The sequence below is a fragment of the Trachypithecus francoisi genome, unplaced genomic scaffold (assembly GCF_009764315.1).
Source record: "Trachypithecus francoisi isolate TF-2019V2 unplaced genomic scaffold, Tfra_2.0 Lachesis_group10, whole genome shotgun sequence".
NCBI classification, from domain to species: Eukaryota; Metazoa; Chordata; class Mammalia; order Primates; family Cercopithecidae; genus Trachypithecus; species Trachypithecus francoisi.
In genome coordinates, this window is record NW_022681455.1 from 46,175,291 (window position 1) to 46,195,746 (window position 20,456).

General features: G+C 43.2%; 1 protein-coding gene and 1 non-coding gene across 3 annotated transcripts in view; one reads left to right on the forward strand and one right to left on the reverse strand.

Annotated features, from left to right (window-relative positions):
* Positions 1 to 19,955, reverse strand: part of CLIC5 (chloride intracellular channel 5) — a 119,449-nt gene extending 99,494 nt beyond the window's left edge. Inside the window, exon 1 of one of the 2 annotated variants that reach the window (XM_033217363.1) lies at positions 19,857 to 19,955. Coding sequence is in view for 1 of the 2 variants with exons in the window: in XM_033217362.1 (XP_033073253.1) it covers positions 14,106 to 14,168 (63 nt within the window). In the remaining variant the exon portion in view is untranslated. Of the gene's footprint in view, positions 1 to 14,105; positions 14,688 to 19,856 lie in introns of those variants that run through there. The other variant, XM_033217362.1, reaches the window with a different exon arrangement.
* Positions 17,238 to 17,344, forward strand: LOC117088840. The gene has a single exon (XR_004439368.1). It is a non-coding gene; the product is annotated as a U6 spliceosomal RNA (small nuclear RNA).
* Positions 19,956 to 20,456: the final 501 nt, after the last annotated feature.

The following is a 20,456-nucleotide window of genomic DNA, read 5'->3' on the forward strand; positions in this document are numbered from 1 at the left end:
ACCTAAACTGGGAGAGGAACCAGAAGAGATAGTCCATGGTTTTTCTCCAGCAGTGTCCTTACTCTCCTGGGGGAGGTGGGTACCAAGAGAAGGTCTTGGGGTCTTGCCAGGGTGGAGAGCCTGGTGTCCCTCTATCACCTGCTCTGGAATCTGACCTGGCAACAGATCTATGGGAGAGAGAGGAGAAGAGGTGGACGGCTTTATCCCCTTTCTCTGTCTGAGCTTAGCTGGGCCTCTCCCCTCATGTTGCACACTTGAATTGAACCCCAACGTCTTCCCTGCCTGTGCTGCCAAACTCTGCTCAGTGCCTTCCTGATACCATGTCCCTTGACTTGGAGCTCCCATAGCCTCATTCTTGCCCTCCCCCTACAGTCCTTCCAAATGCCCAGTGGCTGCCACTTTCCCAGACCCCCAGGCTGCAAGTTCTGCCAGGGCCCAACTGACTTCCCCCAAAAGACCCAGGACCTGGCACCTGGTAGGTAGACTTCAGTAAACAGTTGCCACATGGGAAAGTGCATTTCAAGCACCTTGACTTCGTTCTTATTGTCTTTAATTATGAACATACATTAAAGGGTTTTGGAGTTAGTCAGACCTGGCTTTGAACCCCAACTCTGCCACTTTCCATGGGACCCTGAGCAAAACACCTAACCTTTCAGAAGCCAGATTTCGCATGTAAAACAATCACAATATATCTAAAGGTGTAGAGATACTAGATTAAACAGAGTGTCACCATGATGTCTGGTGCATGGGAGAGAGATGCTCTACAAATTGTATCTATTATAATCCTTCCCTGATCCTGCTACCCTTGAGCATGCCAGGTGTCTCAGAATGACTCAGAAAGTCCTAGCAGTGAGGCTGGACACCCCGCCCCTCCCCCACCAAGGAGTAAACTCAACTCAGCAGCAGCTTTATTCTCACCCCTGCTTTCAGTCTCCTATGTGGTACTATAACAGCCTAACTTGTCTGGGCCTTGAGAAGGAATGAAGCTGCTAGAATCCTGCGAGACTTGATGGAATCCACCGAATTCCATGGACAATATTATAAAATTTTTCAGATTTATTGTTATATCTCACCTTTATAGTGCCTGGCGAATAGTTTGTATTTTTTTTTTTTTTTTTTTTTTTTTTACTGTGGGACTCTGCCATACATATCTGTAAATGAGTCTAGGTCTTAGTAATGGAAGAAGAGTCGACTGGAATAGACATAAGATTTCTCTCAAGTCAAGGGCTTCATCCTTTCAAAGATGATTTTCAAAGCTTACTCTAGAATCCCGACTGATGCACTTGGGCCAATGCCACCTCTTGGGCAAACTGGCCAGGGGACAAAATCTGCTCTTGGTGGCCACCCCCACAATGCACAATGGGTACACTTTTTTTTTCTCAGTGGCATGTGATACTCCTGATCTCTCTTACCTGCTTCCTTCTGGTCCTCTTCCTTCTGCCTACTGACCTGATAAAGTAATCCCAGCTAATGTGTCAGCTGGGGCTACTGCATCCATAGGTAGCCCACTATGAGTAGCATATGTATATTGTTTAAAGGACCTCTAAGAAACATTCCTTAATCCAAAGGGGTTGATCAAAGAATGGGAGTTCATGTCACTATGGCAGAGAAGTGGAAAGGAGACTCTAGAACAGGTGGGTCTTTAGGCAGCTCTGACTCACCCTATCTGGTAATTGCCCTGCTTGCTTAAGTGTTGGAATCTGACCTTGACCTTCGACTATTCATTGCCATCTGTGGAGAATTAAAGAAAGGCAAAACCTTGGTCATCTCACTCTTACTCACCATTGGAAAAATGCCTTCTGATTTAGTGCAGCAATTTCTCCTTATTAAGCTACAAGGGGCTGGGTAAAATGAGGCAGGAAAGAGCACAGATTCTGATGCCAGGGGATGAAGTTTGAAGCCAGGCTCTACAATGTTCTAGCTCTGTGCATTTATCCAGAGGGGACTCAGTCTGACCTTCAGCTTCCTCATCTGTAAATTGGGAATAGTACCAAGACCTACTCCATGGAATTCAAGGAATCGGCGTAACTAAGGTGTTCAGAATAGCAGTTAGCCACTGTTGCTGTTATTCAGTTTCCAAACTGATTCTCTGACTTCTGAAAATGCAGAGACACCACTCATGGGACCAAAGAGGATTGGAGTTTGAAGATTGGTTTTTCTGTATCATAAACCACTTCAGTGTTCCTCTGTCTCACTTACCCTTTGCCCTCTTCCATCCTCACTATCTCTTTCCCAACATTCTCCTCTTCAAGAACCTTATACTTTGAGGATGGGGATGAGTAGCTTTGCAAAAACACCACCACCACCAACAACAAAACAGTAAACAAGGCTGCAACTGTTTGTATAATTCCACAGGCCATGGAGCAGAATCTAAGGCTAAAGGTCACTATATAAAATGACTGAGGTGCTATATATCTCAGGGTGACCTGAAAGCAGCAGAAGACCACTTGCCTACCAAATCTCTCCTACATTTGAATGTCACAGGGCTTTAAATTTCCACTGTTAGACTCACCCTTGTGGATTTTGGATACTCCCACGGGCCCTGGTTAGGTTAAGGACAGTGTTCCCTTAACTAGGCTGGGCACAAGAATCACTGGCAGCACTTGTTAAATTGCAGATATCTGGGACCTCCTTCCCTGAAGACACTGATTCATACATTTGGGCTGGAGTTTAGAAAATGCCCCAGGTGGTTCTTATGCTTGTACAAGACTGGGAAACCCTGTTCTGGTGGAGAGTGGTCAGGTATGGAGTCCGGATCTCCATGTTTCTAAGTTTGTACAGAGGAACCCATCATGCAGCCCCTGACAAGTCACCTGGTATGTGAGAGGATTAACTATCTTCCTTCCTTAAAGGATAAGAGACTCAGAAATGCTTCAAAAAACTGTATGCACACAGAAGGAACCATTTTAACAGAATATGGGAAATAACGTTGGGAAAAGGAATACAAGAATAGCTTCAATATCAGGTGGAAGCCGTTGAAGTTGATCTAGCAGATGGGGAATAGATGTGATAAAGGGGAAGATTCTTCTTTAGGAAGATTAAGTGGACAGTATTAAGCATGGTGGACAAGAGGTGAGAGAGGCTGCAGGTGGGATGCCAGCTTGTAATAGGAAACAAGAATACATAACTTAGTTTCTATGGTAGAGACTAGCTCCAAACCTGCTTCCTTTCTCTCCTTGGAACACAGTTAGATGACACTCCCCAGCTTCCCCTACACAGAGGAATAGCCACAGGATTGAGCTCTGGACTATGGAAAGTGGGTGGAAGTGATTCAACAACGCAAACCTACCATGCTGTCCTCCAGCTTCAATCTTCCCTGTGCTGGCTGAGGGTAGAGAGCCCAGTAGAGGAGTTGGCAGTCCCGTAGGGTGGCAGAACTACAGTGTGCAGGGAGGCCACTCACCAAACACTGCATTGAGCTACTGTGTGAACAAGTTGGCAGGTTGCTGTTTCAGCAGTTGGCCTATACTGACCAGGACAGTGCCTGACATATGAACAGTGAAGACTGTAGTTTGCAAAAGGAGTTCATGTTTCTTATCCTATTTGACTTCATAACAATAATCCTGCCACACAGATCAGATCCCTGTTATAGTCACAAAGTACCTGAATGAGGAAAGGCCACATAACTTTCCCCACACAGCTCCCCTCTCCCTGAGCCTGCCCAGAACCCTCAATTCCACAAGAAAAACCTGAGGCATTTGTGACAAAGGGCCACGGACATATGGCTCCTTTGGTTTCAGGGGCAAATTTCAAAGACACTGCTGTCTCTAGATTTTATGCTATGACTATAAAATGCCACAGAGAGCAAATGTGCAAATGAATAAAAGGCAGGTGAGACGGCCCCTTGCCTTCACCCTCGGTGTTGACGGGGCCCATGCACTCTGACAGCATTAGGAAGCAGAAGTGGACATTGACAGGAGAGGAGCCTTGGGCTGGATCAAGAAACCTCTATCTGTTGCCATGACAACCTCCCAAATTGAATGTTTAAGAGAGTAACTGGGACATGGTGTTTACTTCGTCTCTATTCTAGGTAATGGGTTCCCAGTTGGACTCCATTCATTGCACATCCTCCCCTCCTTCCCCTTTTGTGTTATTTCTCCTCCAGTTGGACACTTGTTTCTTTTCCCCATTACTATAGATTAATGTTAAACAAAAGTGGAAAAGAAACCATCAACCCAAGGTCCATAGAGGTTGATATAGGATGTGGGGTAACCAGCACCAAACTTCGACACCAAAGCCGGTGGGTAACCCAAGACGTGCTGCAAAGGCCTCCCACGCCAAAATACGCCTCCTCAGATGCAGGGCCAGGGGCACCATGTTTAGATAATTAAGCACTTCCTTCTTAAACTACAGTTGCTCCATAGGCAGGTAGGGGCACAGCAATCTTCCACTTTATAAACAAAAGTCTGGATCCCCCAGCTGCCATCAGAGATGCTTCATGATACGATCTGTTAGAGTCTGAATGTTGGTGTCCCCCCAGAATTCTTATGTTAAAATTTCATCTCTAAGGTGATGGCATTAGCAGGTGTGGGCTTTTAGAGGTGATTAGGTCACCAGGGCAGAGCCCTCGCAAATGGGATTAGTGTCCTCATGAGGGGCTGAAGAGAATAGAGTTCTCCTCCTCCACCATGTGAGAACCCAGTGAGAAGGTGCCAGCTATGAACCAAATAGTGGCCCTCACCAGACACCAAATCTGCTGGTGTGCTGATATACTCCCCAGCCTCCAGGACTGAGAAATAAATTTCTGTTGTTTATAAGCTACCTAGTTAATGGTATTTTGTCATAGCAGCTCAAACAGATTAGGACAGAGCCCTTATATATATATATATATTTTTTTTTTTTTTACTCACATACACAGAGTCTTGCCCTGTCGCCCAGCCTGGAGTGCAATGACGTGATCTCGGCCCACTGCAGCTTCCACCTCCCTGGTTCAAGTGATTCTCCTGCCTCAGCCTCCTAAGTAGTTGGGAAAACAGGCGTGTGCCACCATTCCCAGCTTATTTTTTTGTATCTTTAGTAGAGACGGGGGTTTCACCATATTGGCCAGGCTGGTCTCAAACTCTTGACCTCGTGATCCGCACACCTCGGCCTCCCAAAGTGCTGGGATGGCAGACATGAGCCACCGCGCCTGGCCCCTTACTTATATTTTTATCTGCCTTCCCGATATCCATTCACACCCTCTTCACCACAACCAAGCAGAGCTCTGAGTTTTCCAGGACACATCTGGGCTTGTCTTGCTTCTGAGCCATTGTTCATATGATTTCCTTCGCCTAGGACATTGCATTTATTTCCTACCTCTTATTGATTGATCACCTTGGCTAACTCCTCATGTGCCTCATTCCTCCCTCTCAAATGACATTACATTTCTTTTTTTAACTTTTTTTTTTTTTGGGGGGACAGAGTCTTGCTCTGTCACCAGGCTGGAGTGCAGTGGTGCAAACTCAGCTCGCTGCAACCTCCACCTCCCGGGTCCAAGTGATCCTCCTGCCTCAGTCTCCTGAGTAGCTGGGACTATAAGGTGCATGCCACCATGCCTGGCTAATTTTTTGTATTTTAGTAGAGATGGCGTTTCACCATGTTGGCCAGGATGGTCTCGATCTCCTGACGTGATCCGCCCGCCTCGGCCTCCCGAAGTGCTGAGATTACAGTCATCGTGAGCCACTGTGCCCAGCCCCCAAAGACATTTCTTAAAGCATGGCCTTATTTCTGTACTTCTTCTCCATGCTCCCTCCTCTGGGGAACTTCCTCTGTCAACTGTAGCTCCGAGCAAAAGTTCAGATAAACATCCCTAGTCCTGACACGCTCTGATCCTCAGCTCTGATTCTCCAGCATTCTAAGGAACATCTGCACGGGACTGACCTGCCAGTACTTCAAATTAAACCATTCCAAATCCAAATGATTTTCATGAACAGCAACTCCCTTCCTCACAGGATATATAGGCTTTCAGAGTTAAAAGGAAACTTAAAGCTCAGTTTGTCTGTACTCTTCAATTGACAATATCTTAGACAGTAATGGTCAAGCCCATCAAAGATATCACCGTTCTTGATGTGGACACTAATCTATCCAGCGGTGAATGTACCAGGAAATTGCTGAGTCTTCGGTGTTGGTGCCCTTAATACACAGTATTTGCACAGGCTTCTTCCAAGGCATGCACCTAATTTTGTATTCACTTCTCTATTCCACAACACACTCTGTCTTTCAGCCCTTGTTTGGACTCATGTGGCCTCATGATGGGACCACTGGGATAGCCTCCTCACTGACTTCTGCCTCAGGGCTCTCCTTATTCCAACATGGTCACAGTGAATACAGCCCTATAGCAATGGCAAAAACAGCAGCAGCTCACATTTTATCTCACTACTCTTCCGTAAACCCACATAGCATGTACCCCAAAATGTTAGATTGTGAACTTATCTCATCAGAGAAGGTCAGACTGGATGACTTCTAGAAGCTTTTCCAAATAATAAATTCTATGGTTTTATGAATGTTGATCACATTTTATGGAAAAATAGACTTAATCTTAAAGCAAGTCACGCAACCAACCAGTGTGTGGCAGACCTGGAATCCAGGTCTTCTTTCTTCCGTATTTTTTTTTTCATTTGCACAAATTTCTGGGGCATATGAGCAATTTTGTTACATGCATAGATTATGTAGTGGTAAAGTCAGGACTTTTAGGGTATCCATCATACTTTGAGTTCATTGATCTTCCCACTAAAGCACAAAGTCCGGCTATGAATCTTTCTAAAAATAACCCAAATCAATCTCCTATTGTGTATAGACACTTTCAGTTACTCCCCGCTACTTACAAGGGAGCAGATACCACTTACCTCCCATTCAAGGCCCCCTCCTTCTGCTGTTGTTGGCTTTTTTGCTGTCCTATTTCCAATTGCTCCTTCCATATACCACTTGCTTCAGCCAACCCCACGTACCCATAAGCTCTGAGCATCCTCATCTCCACACCTTTGCTGGACCTGACGTGGTTGCTCACTTTTGGTCACCTCTGAATCCTGATCATTCTTCAAGACATAACTCAGGTCCCACCCTACCCAAAGCTGGGCCTGGAGGCACCATTTGGGCCACACTGGTCCCATCATATGCACGACTCATTTCATTCCTGTCCCTCATGTACCAATGCTGCTTGTTTGCATTGCACTCCTCAGTGGCACCCTCACGAGCTGCTGGGAGCCCGTCTTCTTCTCTGATCTCCCCCAGCCCCCTCCAGCTTTCACAGAGCCTGGCACAGAGTAGGTGCTCTGTAAGTATTTTCATATATTGATTGATTGATTATCTTTTATCCCCTAACTCCCTATATTCTTTATCTTACTATCTCCTTCATGCATTGCCTTTTAAAATTATGTGTCACTCCTATATAATAAAAAATATACAAAGGAAGAAAAGAAAAATTACAAAAGAAAGGTCAAAAGCATTACTTTCCTCCCTTTTCTGGTTTATCTGAGGTCAATCTGGAGTGATTCATGTGAACCAGCATATTGTCTCAGCCTCCTCCATCCTGTGAAACGCTTGTTTCAAGTAGGGACTTGACCATATTTTGTCCTTTTGATGATCCATTGAGTAGTTCAGCCCTATTTACTTATGGTTTGCACCAGTGGTTCTTAGTCTTTGATGAGCTTCAGAATCACCAGCATACAGATGCCTGGGCCTCACCCCACCCTCCTAAATCTGAATCTCTGTAGGCAGGACCTGGGCAGGTACAAGTGAAGAAGGCATGTGCAGTGACTCTTTCATGCCCCAAAGGCTGAGAACCACCAGCCTACCCATGGTTTACCTCCAGTGCTACCATAAAGGGGTTTCAAAGACTCTTCCAATGCCAGCAGAGGTAGAGAGAACTTCTAGAAGTTAACAACTCCATTTCTTTTTACAGGGAAGAACTCATTTCAATTCAGACAGTAGGCTATTTATCTTATTTGTCCTTAAAGAATTTCATATCTCAGAACTAAGATACTTCTTGAAAGGAAAGACACATTTCCAAAGCAGGTTGTCATTTAGGGAACTGGAAGAGAAATGTCCCTGACTGTTGGAGCTGACCCCTCAGAACACAAGCAGTGTCAGATTTAAGACACCCTCGGTAGAGAGAGCCCTTTACAGACCTACATCTTAGGAAACTCATGCTTAACCACTTTACTTCCTTACTCTCTCTAGTTCCTCCAGTCTTGACAACACATACAACTCAGGATGTGTTCTGGGTAATAGTTTTTTAATAGATACCAGAGAGCAAGAGCCTACAACGCTTTCCTCATAATACTGAGAGATAATATTTGTGCGCGTGTGAGTATTTTTGATGAGAGCACCTATGGCTATGCATAGCTGGAAGGTTGTTGAGGAGGGGGTAGGAAAATCTGCAAAGAGAACCAGGGATCCTCTTAAAAACAAAGAGGATCCTGTACCCTGTCCCGGCTACCAGGAGCTTTGGGGAAGCAGTTATGTAGGAGCTTTCTTAGATGAGGGAGCAACTGACAGGAGGAATCAACTTCCCTTCAATTTGAAGAACCCAATGGGTCAGGGATCTGCACCCACCCCGCAGTCAGGCCAACCACATTACTCCAGACATGGGCTCTAGTGGGCTCCAGCTTGTGGAGCAGCGGTCCAGTCCGAAGCAGTCAGATCCAGTGATGGTTGCACTGTATTTCAGCTGCCATTGGTCTGCAGCAATGAGACATACTGCTTGTGTTCTCAGGGGTCAGCTCCAACAATCGGGAACATTTCTCTTCCAGTTCCCTGACTGACCTGCTTTGGAAACTTACATTTTCTTTCAAGAAGTATCTTGGTTCTGAGATGTGAGATTCAACCTGTAGGACTGAGCCTCTGACTTCTTGTAAACATCAAGGGAGAGAGGCCCAAGGGCTTTACCTTTACTTATTGGGCCACATGGAGTCTACAGAGAAAGTCTTACTAATAGCCCAGATCCATACCCAGCTCGAAATGCACACACCAACTCCGTGAGAGATGTGCTGCTGCTATTATCATTGCACTGGTTAAAAAAAAAAACAAAATCTGTGGTCCAGAGAGGTCAAGCAGCCCATCCTGGCCAACACACTGGTGAACCACAGCCTGACACCAAAGTCTCACTCTTCCACCACGTCTCTTGCCACTACTAACATGGGCCCAGCAGCTGACAACTCAAAGGGAACCAAGAATGAGAAGTTTTTGACCTAATTGACTGTCTAAATTGACAGACACTTTGTCTTGCATGGAGGGGGCCAATAAACGCCCAAAGAGACAACACAAGTCATCAGGGAGGCAGGAGCTGATACCACTGGCAGTGGGCATCAGCCTCTGCAGACCCAGTTCTCACTCCCACCACGCTTTGATGCACTTCAGATATGCATCATATAACCCTTGAGGCTAGCACTCCAGGGACATGTTACCAGGAGAAGAAGCACTCACTGCCATAGCAGGGCAGACAAATTTGTGTATTGCATTATTGACTACAGATCAAAACCTGGAGATAGTGGGAAAGAAAAACACAGTAGCTTAACATGATGAAGGGAACTTTAAAAACCTAGTGAGCTCATGCTTAGGCAAGCTGCCCAAGGTGACCAGGCAGTCACAGCAGCTCAGGGACCTAGAGGCGACACCACAAGATCTGATCCTATCTGTTCTAGACGTCAGATGACCACACCACGAGTCACCACAACTTGTATTGCACCCTGCACCACTCAGAACCTTTTGGGCCACTCAATAAATGAAATAACTAGTCGTTTCCATCAGACAATTAGCAGGACTCTGTTTTATTTCCCGCATGCTGAACTGATGATTATTTGACTAGACCAACCCTATACACGATTGTTCTGGAGTCCTGTGGATAGGGCTTAATAGTTCGTCAGCATCTGTTAACTGGGCACCGATTGGATGCTAGATTTCTATCAACAACACTCCTGACTGTGATGCCCTGAGGCTGTTAGAAGTTCTGGACATTTAATCAGCATTAGCAAGGCCACCTATGTCAGCGGTGGCAGAAGCTGCCTGTTATTGGACCTGCCTCTGATTATGACTCAGTGACTCTCCACCAGGGCTGCACACTGGGGTCACCTGAGAGTGGATATGAAAATACTGTTTCAGGGTCCTATGCACAGGGACACTGATGTAATCGCCTTGGGGAGCAAATTACCATCAGAAGTTTTAAAATCTCTCTCAATGGTTTGAATAGGTAGCGAAGGCTGAGAACCACTGGTTTCTGTTGAAACCTCAGTTCCTGGCGCAAGAGACATTCGTGGCAAGTTTGCCTGTATCATAGTCACTTCTGGGGTCCTGGGGTGAGACTGGGAGTGGAGGAAGCAATGAAAATGGGTGGAATGCCTTGATCTAACCTACACAGCACATCCTGTGTTTGTCTTTTCAAATTGCTTTCTGTTTTGCTTTTACTTCCTTGCTCTATTTCTTTCAATAAACCACACTCACTGCCATTATCTCTAGCCTGTTGTCCTCCCCTTATGATCAAAGTCCAAGCTACGTATGATCTCATTTACTCTCAAAATATCCCTGCAAATGAGGAAGGAGCCAAGCCTTTGTTTCCCAAGGCAAATCAGAGACGTGCACATCCAAAAAGGTTCAGTCTGCCATGGGACTCATAACATTATTCAAGTCAGTGTGTTTATAGCAATTTTCAACTTACAACGTGTTTTCACCTATATGCTCCCTTGTAATCCTCACAGCAAATCTACAATGACAGTATATTCATAACCAGAGTGACCACATGTCCTGATTTGCTCCCAAACTACCCCGGGTTATACCTGTGGCTCCAGCCTAATTATTGATATCGTCCCCTTTTCACTCTCAAAAACGTCTAGGTTTGGACAATAAATTATATGGTCTCCTTATTTATAATATGCTCTTGTTTTAAGAGGGGACCAGTGAGTCTCCTGAAAGTTAAATAATTTGTTAAGGGTCATTTAGCTAATTAGAAGCAGAGGCAAGACTTGAACTCAGGTACTGTGTCTCCAAATCCCTGCCCCATCCACAGGTATTATGGGACATTAGAATCAGAGTTGATGTGATTATTGTAGAAACTAAAAATGTGGGGAAATAATCTCTTAAAAGCCACTGTTAGAATGTTCCCCGAAAGGGAATACTTGGAGTACATAGCAGAAATGGGTTAGTCTCCTTGGAAGTATTCTGTGAACACATTGGAATGGATTAATAACATAAATAATTGTCATCATGATGGCACTTGAAAGCCTAACTTGGCAAAATAAGGTACTAGGCCTGACATAAAGGTGTTAGGAAAAGAGCAAGAAATTCAGAGTCTAAACTGCTAGATTTGAGGACTGGATCTGAATGCTATCTGCTGTCTACCTTTAGGCATTTCACCTACTCTCTGTGAGCACATGTATTGTTCAACAGAACAGGGGAAATCATCATTCTTAGTTCCCTGGGCTGTTACAAGAAGAACAAACTGCAGCTCATCAAGTGCTCTGACAGCGAGTCTCATGAGGTCCCCGTGAATCCAGTTTATTCGTTTTCTTTATCTCTCACATGAGTGACTCAAACCTTATACAGTTGCTGAGGATCAAATGAGATAAGGTATTTGAACATACTTTTTATGTCCTAATATGCTGCAATCTTTCCTTATTCTTATCATCATTATCAGCAGTAGTAGTAAGAGATAAGGACTATCAATTGACATGGGAGGCAATTACATGTCCTTGTGAAACTCACTGGGTGACTGTGATTTAGAGTGGTACACCCAGTGGAAACAAGAGGTTGGGAGGTCCTTCCAAGGGTTGTTGAAAATGGCCAAGTCATGACTATAACTGAGTGGAATCCACCCTGCTTGGAAGTCTTCATAGAAACCAACCCACTCTGCCCTGCAGAAAGCGCTTCAGTTACCTGACACTGTCAACAAGACCTTTTTTTTATGGGGAATCATGTACTTTAGAGAAGCTCCAAATTTTGGAAAAGTGTGATTCTGTCCACAATGACATCACTTCCCTCAAATGACACAGTTCAAGTAAGGCCTGGGCAGCATCTTTCTTTCACAATATTTCTAGCCTTGATTTGTCCCATTTACTTGTAAATAAGAATTGCTAACCTGAAGCTCAAAAAAAAAAAAAAAATGAGGTTGAGGGAGGGGTCAAAACAACTTTCATACCTGATGTTTTGATCTCCCCATCAATCTGGTTTTTGAGGTAGCCATGAAGGCCTGCCTGGTTCTCATGGATTGATTTCCTTTAGGGAAAAAACAAATGACAACACAATCATTTTAGAATTCTTTGGGGAACGCTGCAAATTGTGCAGTAAGGTTTTTATATAAATGGAGAGACTCTCCAACACTGCCAACAAGAAAATTCCAAAGGTGCAGGTAGAATCAGTCTCCACACCTAGGAGTGGGGCAAAGGGCTCCTTTGGCTCTAAAGAACCAATTTGTGTTCCAAATATCTTTCAGGAACTTGACACCTTGAAACTCCCTACTCTCAGGGAATCTGAGTAAGTCCTAGAATCGCTTTCTTCAAGGAGAGCAGCAAGACTCTGTTAAAGCTCTCCCTGTTCACTCCCTAGGCCCCAGGCCTGGCCACTGTGGTTCAGAACACCCCCTGCTGCCCTAGGGTCCAACATTGCCCAGCATCAGATGAGACATAACCTCCTTTATTACCTGGGTCTGCCAATGGACCTGGAAATCCCGCCTGGGGCGGGGGTAGGGGGAGTCCCAGAAACCAAAGGAGCAGACAGGGACCACAGTGGGAAGAGAACAGGCTGAAGAAAGCAAGTGTCACTAAATGTCAGGTGTAAGTTTGAAAAATAAACACGAAGAATGTAAAATTCAGCAGAAGAAATTTAACACACCTTTGTGGTAGCCTGGGACAATGGAGACAGATCATGTACCAAGTGTAAAGTAAGTCACAGTTCATTTTTATATATTTTAGGAGTCAGAAAGTACCAAGGACCGTGAATTGTTATCACGGTATATGTAGATCTCATACTTTCTGCAAACATCTATTTAATTAGCTTGTAGAAAGGGTTTTTGGGGCCAAATAACATTTTCCCAATTCCAGGGAATATTTGTGCCTTTTAAATTCTGCCAGGAGGCCCCTGACAGGCGCCAGTGACTTTTCCCTTCTCAGCGATCTGCATATTTCTCGGGAAACTTTGCACTGGGAGAGTTTTCCCCCTTTGTGAAAGGTCTTGGCGCCCAGGCAGTCCCCGACTTCCCCTCCCCCAAGTCCTGGCGACTGTTTCTGCTCAGCCCTGGAGGCTACTCTCCCGCAGCCTCAGGTTTCCCTACTTCTGCAGCGTCGGCACCAAGGGCTGATCAAATGTTTCTTTCTCCTTACACGGGCGGACCAGGAAACGGTGCCGCGGCCTCCCCTCCATCCTTCCTCCTACAGGTTGCAAATAAAGTACAGCAGCTCTGACATTAGGCAGTTTCTGTCCAGGTAGCAAGGCGACTTCATTTAAATTTGCCTTGTGCTCCTTCATCCCTGTCTGCATCAGGTTGAAGGATAGGCTCTCCGTACTACCAAACGCCTAACATTTCCTCGATACTGCCTTGAAAAATTATGATTATGACAAAAATAATAACGTCGGAGAACGGAGAGCTTGTTTTCTGCTTTGCAAGTCACCAAGCAAGGAAACACTTTTGTCTCCTTGGCTTTTATTTTAGGATCTCTGAGCAGATGAGAAAGGGAATTTTACGAAATGTATTTTCGCTTTGCCAAAGATAATTGTGTCAATAACGTTTCTCTCCCATCCCTCCCCTCCTCCCATTTTGGAGGAAAGGTTCACGGGTCCAGCCAGGTTTCTGCTGCATCCCGACACCTGGAGACATCTTTCAGGACCAGCCCGAATCGCGCCCGGGCAGGGCTCTGGACTCGGACTCGCAGCGGTGACAGCGGAGGCGGGGGCGGGGGTTGACAAACTGCAGGTCCACTCTCCGAGAAGATAGCCACCTGCCGGAACCTGCCTTCCTCCATTCCCCCCAGGAGCCTTGCAGCGGGGCGCTGGCCTGCGCAAAGGCCACGGGGGAGCGCAGGGCTCCGCGCCGCCCTCCTGGGAGGGTCCGAAGTCCAGTGCACCCCGCGCTCTGGTGCGTGAGCCCGACGGGAGACGCGGCAGGTGCGGCAGGTGCTGCGGTAGCCTGGACTCCGACCTACCTTCACGAAGAGCTCGATCTCGGGGTCCCTGTCGTCCCCGTTAGCTGTGGCTGAGTCTGTCATGCCGTTGGCGCCCAGGGCCACCGTCCCGGGCCGGGGAGGCGCCACCTCTGCAGCGCCCGGGCCAGCACTCTGCGCTCCTGCCGCTGCCCAGCGGGGCCCTTCTTCAGGGCGGTGTTTAATTTTTCATAAAACCATCTATTTCTCCAGCCCTGGCAGCGGGGTCTGAGAGATCAGTGTCCCAGGTGCTTACAAGAAAAGGAGCGAAGCCGGGAGGAGGCAGGGGGCCACGGTGAAAGCCGGGTTAAGGGGATGACAACAGGTCCTGGGAGCAACAAGTGCCGGGCTGCCCGGAGGTGTCACAGGATCCGCGACTGTCAGCGATCCGGCCGCCGCCAACGCTCCCAAAATAGCCGACGGCTGCAGGGCGGGGTCAGCCGGGCGGGGACGCGGCGGGGACACCCCGGGAGCTCCGGCCTGGGCCGGGCCACGGCCCCCGCCCAAAGAACCCGCAGGGCAGGAGGCGGGGACAGAGCTGGCCCTGGCAAAGCCACATGTCCTGGGGGCTGATAATGAGGGGGAGGGAGAGAGAGTCGAGGAGAAGGGGAAGGGGAAGAGGAAGGGGAAAAGGGAAGGGGAAGGAAGAGAGGAGATGGCTCTCAAGTCTTCTGTTTCTTTAATAAAGCGTCAGCTTCTTCGAGTTACTCCACTACCAGCGTTACCCACTTGGAAAGCCCTTCCTGTCTTAGCGATGCTCAGAACCCCCACCAAAAGGGGCACTTGCCATCCTTGGCCTGAGCAAAAGGAGAGTAGGTTGCCGGGGAGGGGCAGGGCAGGGGTGGCGCCTGGAGCAGAGGGGTGAGTCAACCGGGTCAGGTTCGGCTCAGGAAAGGATTCATGCCTTTCAGCCTTCTGGGTTTGTTTATTTTTCTTCCCCCTTCTTTCATTTTCTTTCTATTTCTTCCTCTATTTTCTGATCTTACTTCATTCTTGTTCTCTTCTGGTTGTTTTAGTGAAGTAGGATGCAAACACAGAAAAGATGCACATACCTTAGGTGTATGCCTCAATGAATTTTCACAATCGAACCCACCTATGTAACCAGCGCCAGATGAAGAATAAAATGTTAGCAACACCCCTTGAAGCTCTTCCTGCTCTCTCCTCTCTACATCTTTTCTCCCTTCTCCCCTGTCCCAGGGTAACCATTATTCTGGCTTGTGACAGCATAGGATCATTTTGCCTGGAATGTTGGTGTCCCGCTTCTTTCACTCATTACTATGTTTGTGAGAGTCATCCATTGTGCTATGTGTAGTTGTGTAGCATCCGTTTTCACTGACACACTTATTTATTCATTTTCTGTCAATGGACATTTGTGCAGTTGACTATATCATGACTACCCTGTCATGAACATTCTATCAAACATCTTTTGGTTGGATTCACAGACACTTTTCTCTTGGATGTATGCTTAGGAGTGGACTTGCCGAGTTGTAGTGTATGAGAATGCTCTCCTTATGTATACACTGCCATAGGTTTTCTAAAGTGGTTGTACCAACAGACATTCCCACCCTTCATTTCTTTAAAAAATAGTTACTGAATCTTTTGCACCAGAATCTGGTGGAATTCTCTTTGTCTTCTTTGGCTTCTCTTTAATTAATCCTGTTTGTGCTCTGTCTTGCCTTTCTAAAAACATGTATTTGTTTCATAGCTTTATAAAAAAATTTATTGCTTAATAAAAAATAAGTAATAATACTTATTATGTGCTAGGCAAAAATGTTGAGCACTTTACATGTCTGAACTTGTATAATATTTACAAATAGTATAATGATCCCAATTTTACAAGTGGGGAAACTGAGACATGAATTATTTAAGTAACTTACCCCTAGTCATTCAGCTAGGAAATGGTGAAGTCAGGATTTAAACCCAGACAGACTTGAGCCTGTCCTCTCAACTGCTCTGTAAACTGCTTTTCTTAGTGCACACTATGGAAGTTGCTTTGAGAAAATGAAGACACAGTTTTAATGGTCTTAACAGAGATCAAAATCCCTTTCAGAATAATAGTTATATGAAAGGAAAACTAAGGCTGCCACATAATTGGGAAGATGAAGGAGCTATACAAGCTGTCATGTAAAGATACTATTTACCATGGTTGGGGTGAGGAGAAGAAAAGGCTTCATGGAGCATTTTAGCTGAACCTTCCTGAAAGGTCAGGCATCTGATAGGCAAAGAACAGGGAAAGGCGCCCTCACTACCCTTTATTGCAGCTGTTTCTCCACAGACTCTAGTTGCAAATTCCTCCTTCCTGAAGAAAGCAGTCACCAAGCCTAATGTGCAACCCTCTTGGTACATTACAGCTTAATGAAAGTGATGTTTAATTGCTTTCCTCCTGCTTGGTTTCAGGCTTACATCACCAAAGCCTTTAGAGAAACGGTCACCTTCACAGTTGTACATTCTGAGCCAATGACTACATACCTTAGGGAAGGACCAAGGTTACAGAGGGAGACTGGTGCCTTCACTGCATGATGCACAGACTCAAAACATCCCTGCATTGAAGTGTGGGCAATATTCTTAATGGCAACGTGGTAGTAGCAAACAAAATTATATGCATAAAATGCCTTGAGGGTTTTTGTTTTTTGTTTTAATGAAAAATGTGTTACACGTATTTTAGATCATTTCCTTGACTATGATCTAAACAAGGTGTGGTATGATTTCCCTTTCCTTAATCTGAAACCTATCAGAGTTAACTTTCATTTTATCTTCTCCAAATACCTACTGCTGTTGGAAAATTGGACAGATTCCTTTCAAGAACATTTTATAGGAAGTATCTCCCATTTGGACATCGCTGCAGATAACTTATACTTTTGATATTATAAACCTTCATGCTGCAAAAAAAGTTCTTCTTTGGCCATAAACTATTTCTGTGCATATTTTCTATTTTCAATTTCATATTATGCCTTAGAGCTCAAGATAAAAGGACTTTATTTTGTACCCTTTAATGTTAAAGAATAATTGGTTAGAGTCAATTCCAGCTTTGTCCAGAGAAAAACACTATATGTCTACTTCCAGCCCATAGTTTCACAAATGTGGTGCAAGTTTTGAACAAATTTTTACCAGGAAAGTACTCTAAAAACATATTAAGCGCTCACTTTGGCAGCACATATTCTAAAATAGAAACCATACACAGAAGATTGGCATGGCCCCAATAAAAGGGTGACATGCAAAACTGTGTAACATTCATATTTTTGTATGACTGTTGAAAGTGAAAACTATAACATATCTGAGAGCATTTTTAATATATTTAGATTCAATAATATGACCACTGCAGCATAAAGGGTAAAGGGCAAGGAATTTATATAGTTGTAAGGTATATATACTTTAGTTGATATAGTAAAGTCTAAGTAGCCTGAGAAAACCTAGGTGTGTGTATTGTAATCCCTAAAGAAACAGCTATATGAGTTATAAAACAAAAGTATAGTAAAAAAAAAGCCAACAGATAAGCTAAAATGGAATGACAAGAAATTTTCAAATAACCTGAAAGGCAGAAAAGAGGAAGAGAATAGAAAACTGGTAATAAAATGTTATACCTAAATATAACCATATCAATACTTAAGCTAAATATAAATGGTCTAAACACATAAATTAAAAGCTGAAGATTGTTGGATTGGATAAAAAAGCAACAAGAAGACCCAACTACATGCTGTTACAGAATTCACTTCAAACACAATGTTATTGATAAATTAAAAGTAAAAGGATGGGAAAGCCCCTGCCGTAAAATGATTAATCAAAAGAAAGCTAGCCTCTAAATTAATAAAATTATTAGTAATATATAAACTTATATTAAGGTAAGTCTATTAGACAAAATAGACTTCAGAAAAAGGAAATTATCAGGAATAGAGACATTACATAATAATAATAACAAAAGAGCCAGCTCACCAAGAAGATATAACAACCTTAAATGTGTATATACTTAATAACAGAGCTTCAATAATGATGAAACAATGGCTGATGGAACTGAAAGGATAAAGAGAAATACAGAATTATAGTTAGAGACTTCAATTCTCTTCTTTTAGTAATTTATAGCACAAGTAGACAAAAAATCCACAAGAATATGGAATATAGAAAACCTAAACAACACTATCAAAAACCTTGACCTTATGAACATTTATGGAATATCCCACCCAAACAACAACATAATGTACACTATTTTCAGGTATACACGGAACATTTACCGAAACAGATCACATTCTGGGTCACAGAACAAACTTCATTACGTTTAAGATAATGAAATTATACAAAGTGTGTTCTCTGACCATAACGGAATCAATTAGATTAATATCCAGAAAGATATCCAAAATGCTTCCAGTTATTTGGAAATTAAGCAACACACTTTAAGAAATTCCTTGATCAACAAGGAAGTCTCAAGGATTATTTAAAAATATTCTGAATTGAATTCAAATGAGCATACAACATATCAAAATTTGTGAGATGCAGCTAAAGCAGTGCTTAGTAGAAAATGTATACATGAAACACTTATTTTAGAAAATAATGAAGTTCTGAAATCTGTAATCTAAGCTTCCACTTTAAGAATCGAGAAAAAAGAATAGCCAGCTAAAACCAAAGCAAGCACAAGTAATAAAATGATAAATATAAAAACAGAAATTAATGAAATTGAAGAAAAAATAAAACAATAGAGAAGATCAATAATATTAGAGGCTGGTTTTTATAAAAGATCAATATAGTTGATAAATTTCTCACTAGATTTACCAAAAAACTAGAGAGAGAAGATACATTATCAATGTTAGATATGAAAGATGGGATATCAACTATAAACTACACAGATACAAACAGATAAGGGAGTACTACAAACAACTCTCTGAACATAAATTAGACCTTTTAGATAAAATGGATAAAAGACACAGACTAACAAAATTCACTCAATGAGAAGTAGATAACCTGAATAGTTCTATATTTATTAAACATATTAAATTCATAGTTGAAAGCCCTCCAAGAAAAGAAAACTACAGTCCCAGCTATCTTCATTAATGAATTCTACTAAACATTGTAGAAAGAATAACACCAATTCCATACAATCTCTTCCAGTAATGGGAAGAGGAGGAAGCAAAGGACTTGTATCCAGGATTTATAAAGAATTTTTACAACTCAAAAAAAAAAAAAACCCAACTAAAAAAATAGGCAAAATATCTGAGCAGATATTTTATCCTAGAAGACTTACCAATGGCAAACACATGAAAATATGCTCAACATTCTTCAGTAGAGCAATGCAAATTAAGAGATACCACAATATACCTATTAGAATGGTTAAAATGTGCATTCATGACAACCCCATGTGTGAGCAAGAATGCAGAGCAACTGGAACTCTCATACATTGACGGTAGGAATGCAAAATTGCACAGTCATTCTGGACAGCAGTTTGGCATTTTCCTACAAAGTCAAATGTACACTTACTATATGGTTCACTTACCATCTCTTGGTATTATCCAAGAGAAATGAAACTTTATGTTTACATAAAACCTTGGCATTTTTTTACAAAAGTATTATTCATAATTGCCCCAAACTGGAAACATCCCCAAATGTTCCTCAATGGGTAAATGAATAAATAAACGGTGATAACATTTATACAATGGTATATCACTTAGTGATAAAAACGAATGAACTATTAATTGGTGCAAAACACAGGTAAATTTCAAATGCCCCATACTAAGCGAAAAAGAAAAACAGTCTCAAAATGTTACTTACTGTATGGTTTCATTTACATGCCATTCTGTAAAATAAAAAAATTATAGGGATGGAGAGAAGATCAGTGGCTGCCAGGGACAGGGATAGAGGAGGGTTTGATTACAAAGAGGCAGCTTTCAGCTGATGGAACTGCTTTGCATCCTGTTTGTGTTGGTGGTTACACACATCTCTGTATGTGTTAAAATATACATAACTACACACAAAAAAGGTGAATTTTCTGTATGCAAATGTTAACAATGATCAAAATGCTTAAATAATTTCCAAAAAGGTAAAGTCATCAGATTCTATTGCCATACACACTTTCCACACAGTCTTTGCTTCAAATCTGTAACATCAGACCTCGTCTTACCATTAATTTCAGAAATGTAAAACAGATTTGTATTTTATGAGATGTAGTGCTTCTAATTAAGTTGATCAATAAAATAAAGCGAACGTTCATTGAAATAACAAATAAAACAAAATAAACATATTTAGAGAGTGTATTTGTGTGTGTGTTATGAAATGACATGTACTGTAAAATAATGATGATGTTTATGGGGAGATTTTTCAGAAAATGCTCACCTTACCCACTGCCAGAGTACAATCACATTATTAGTCACA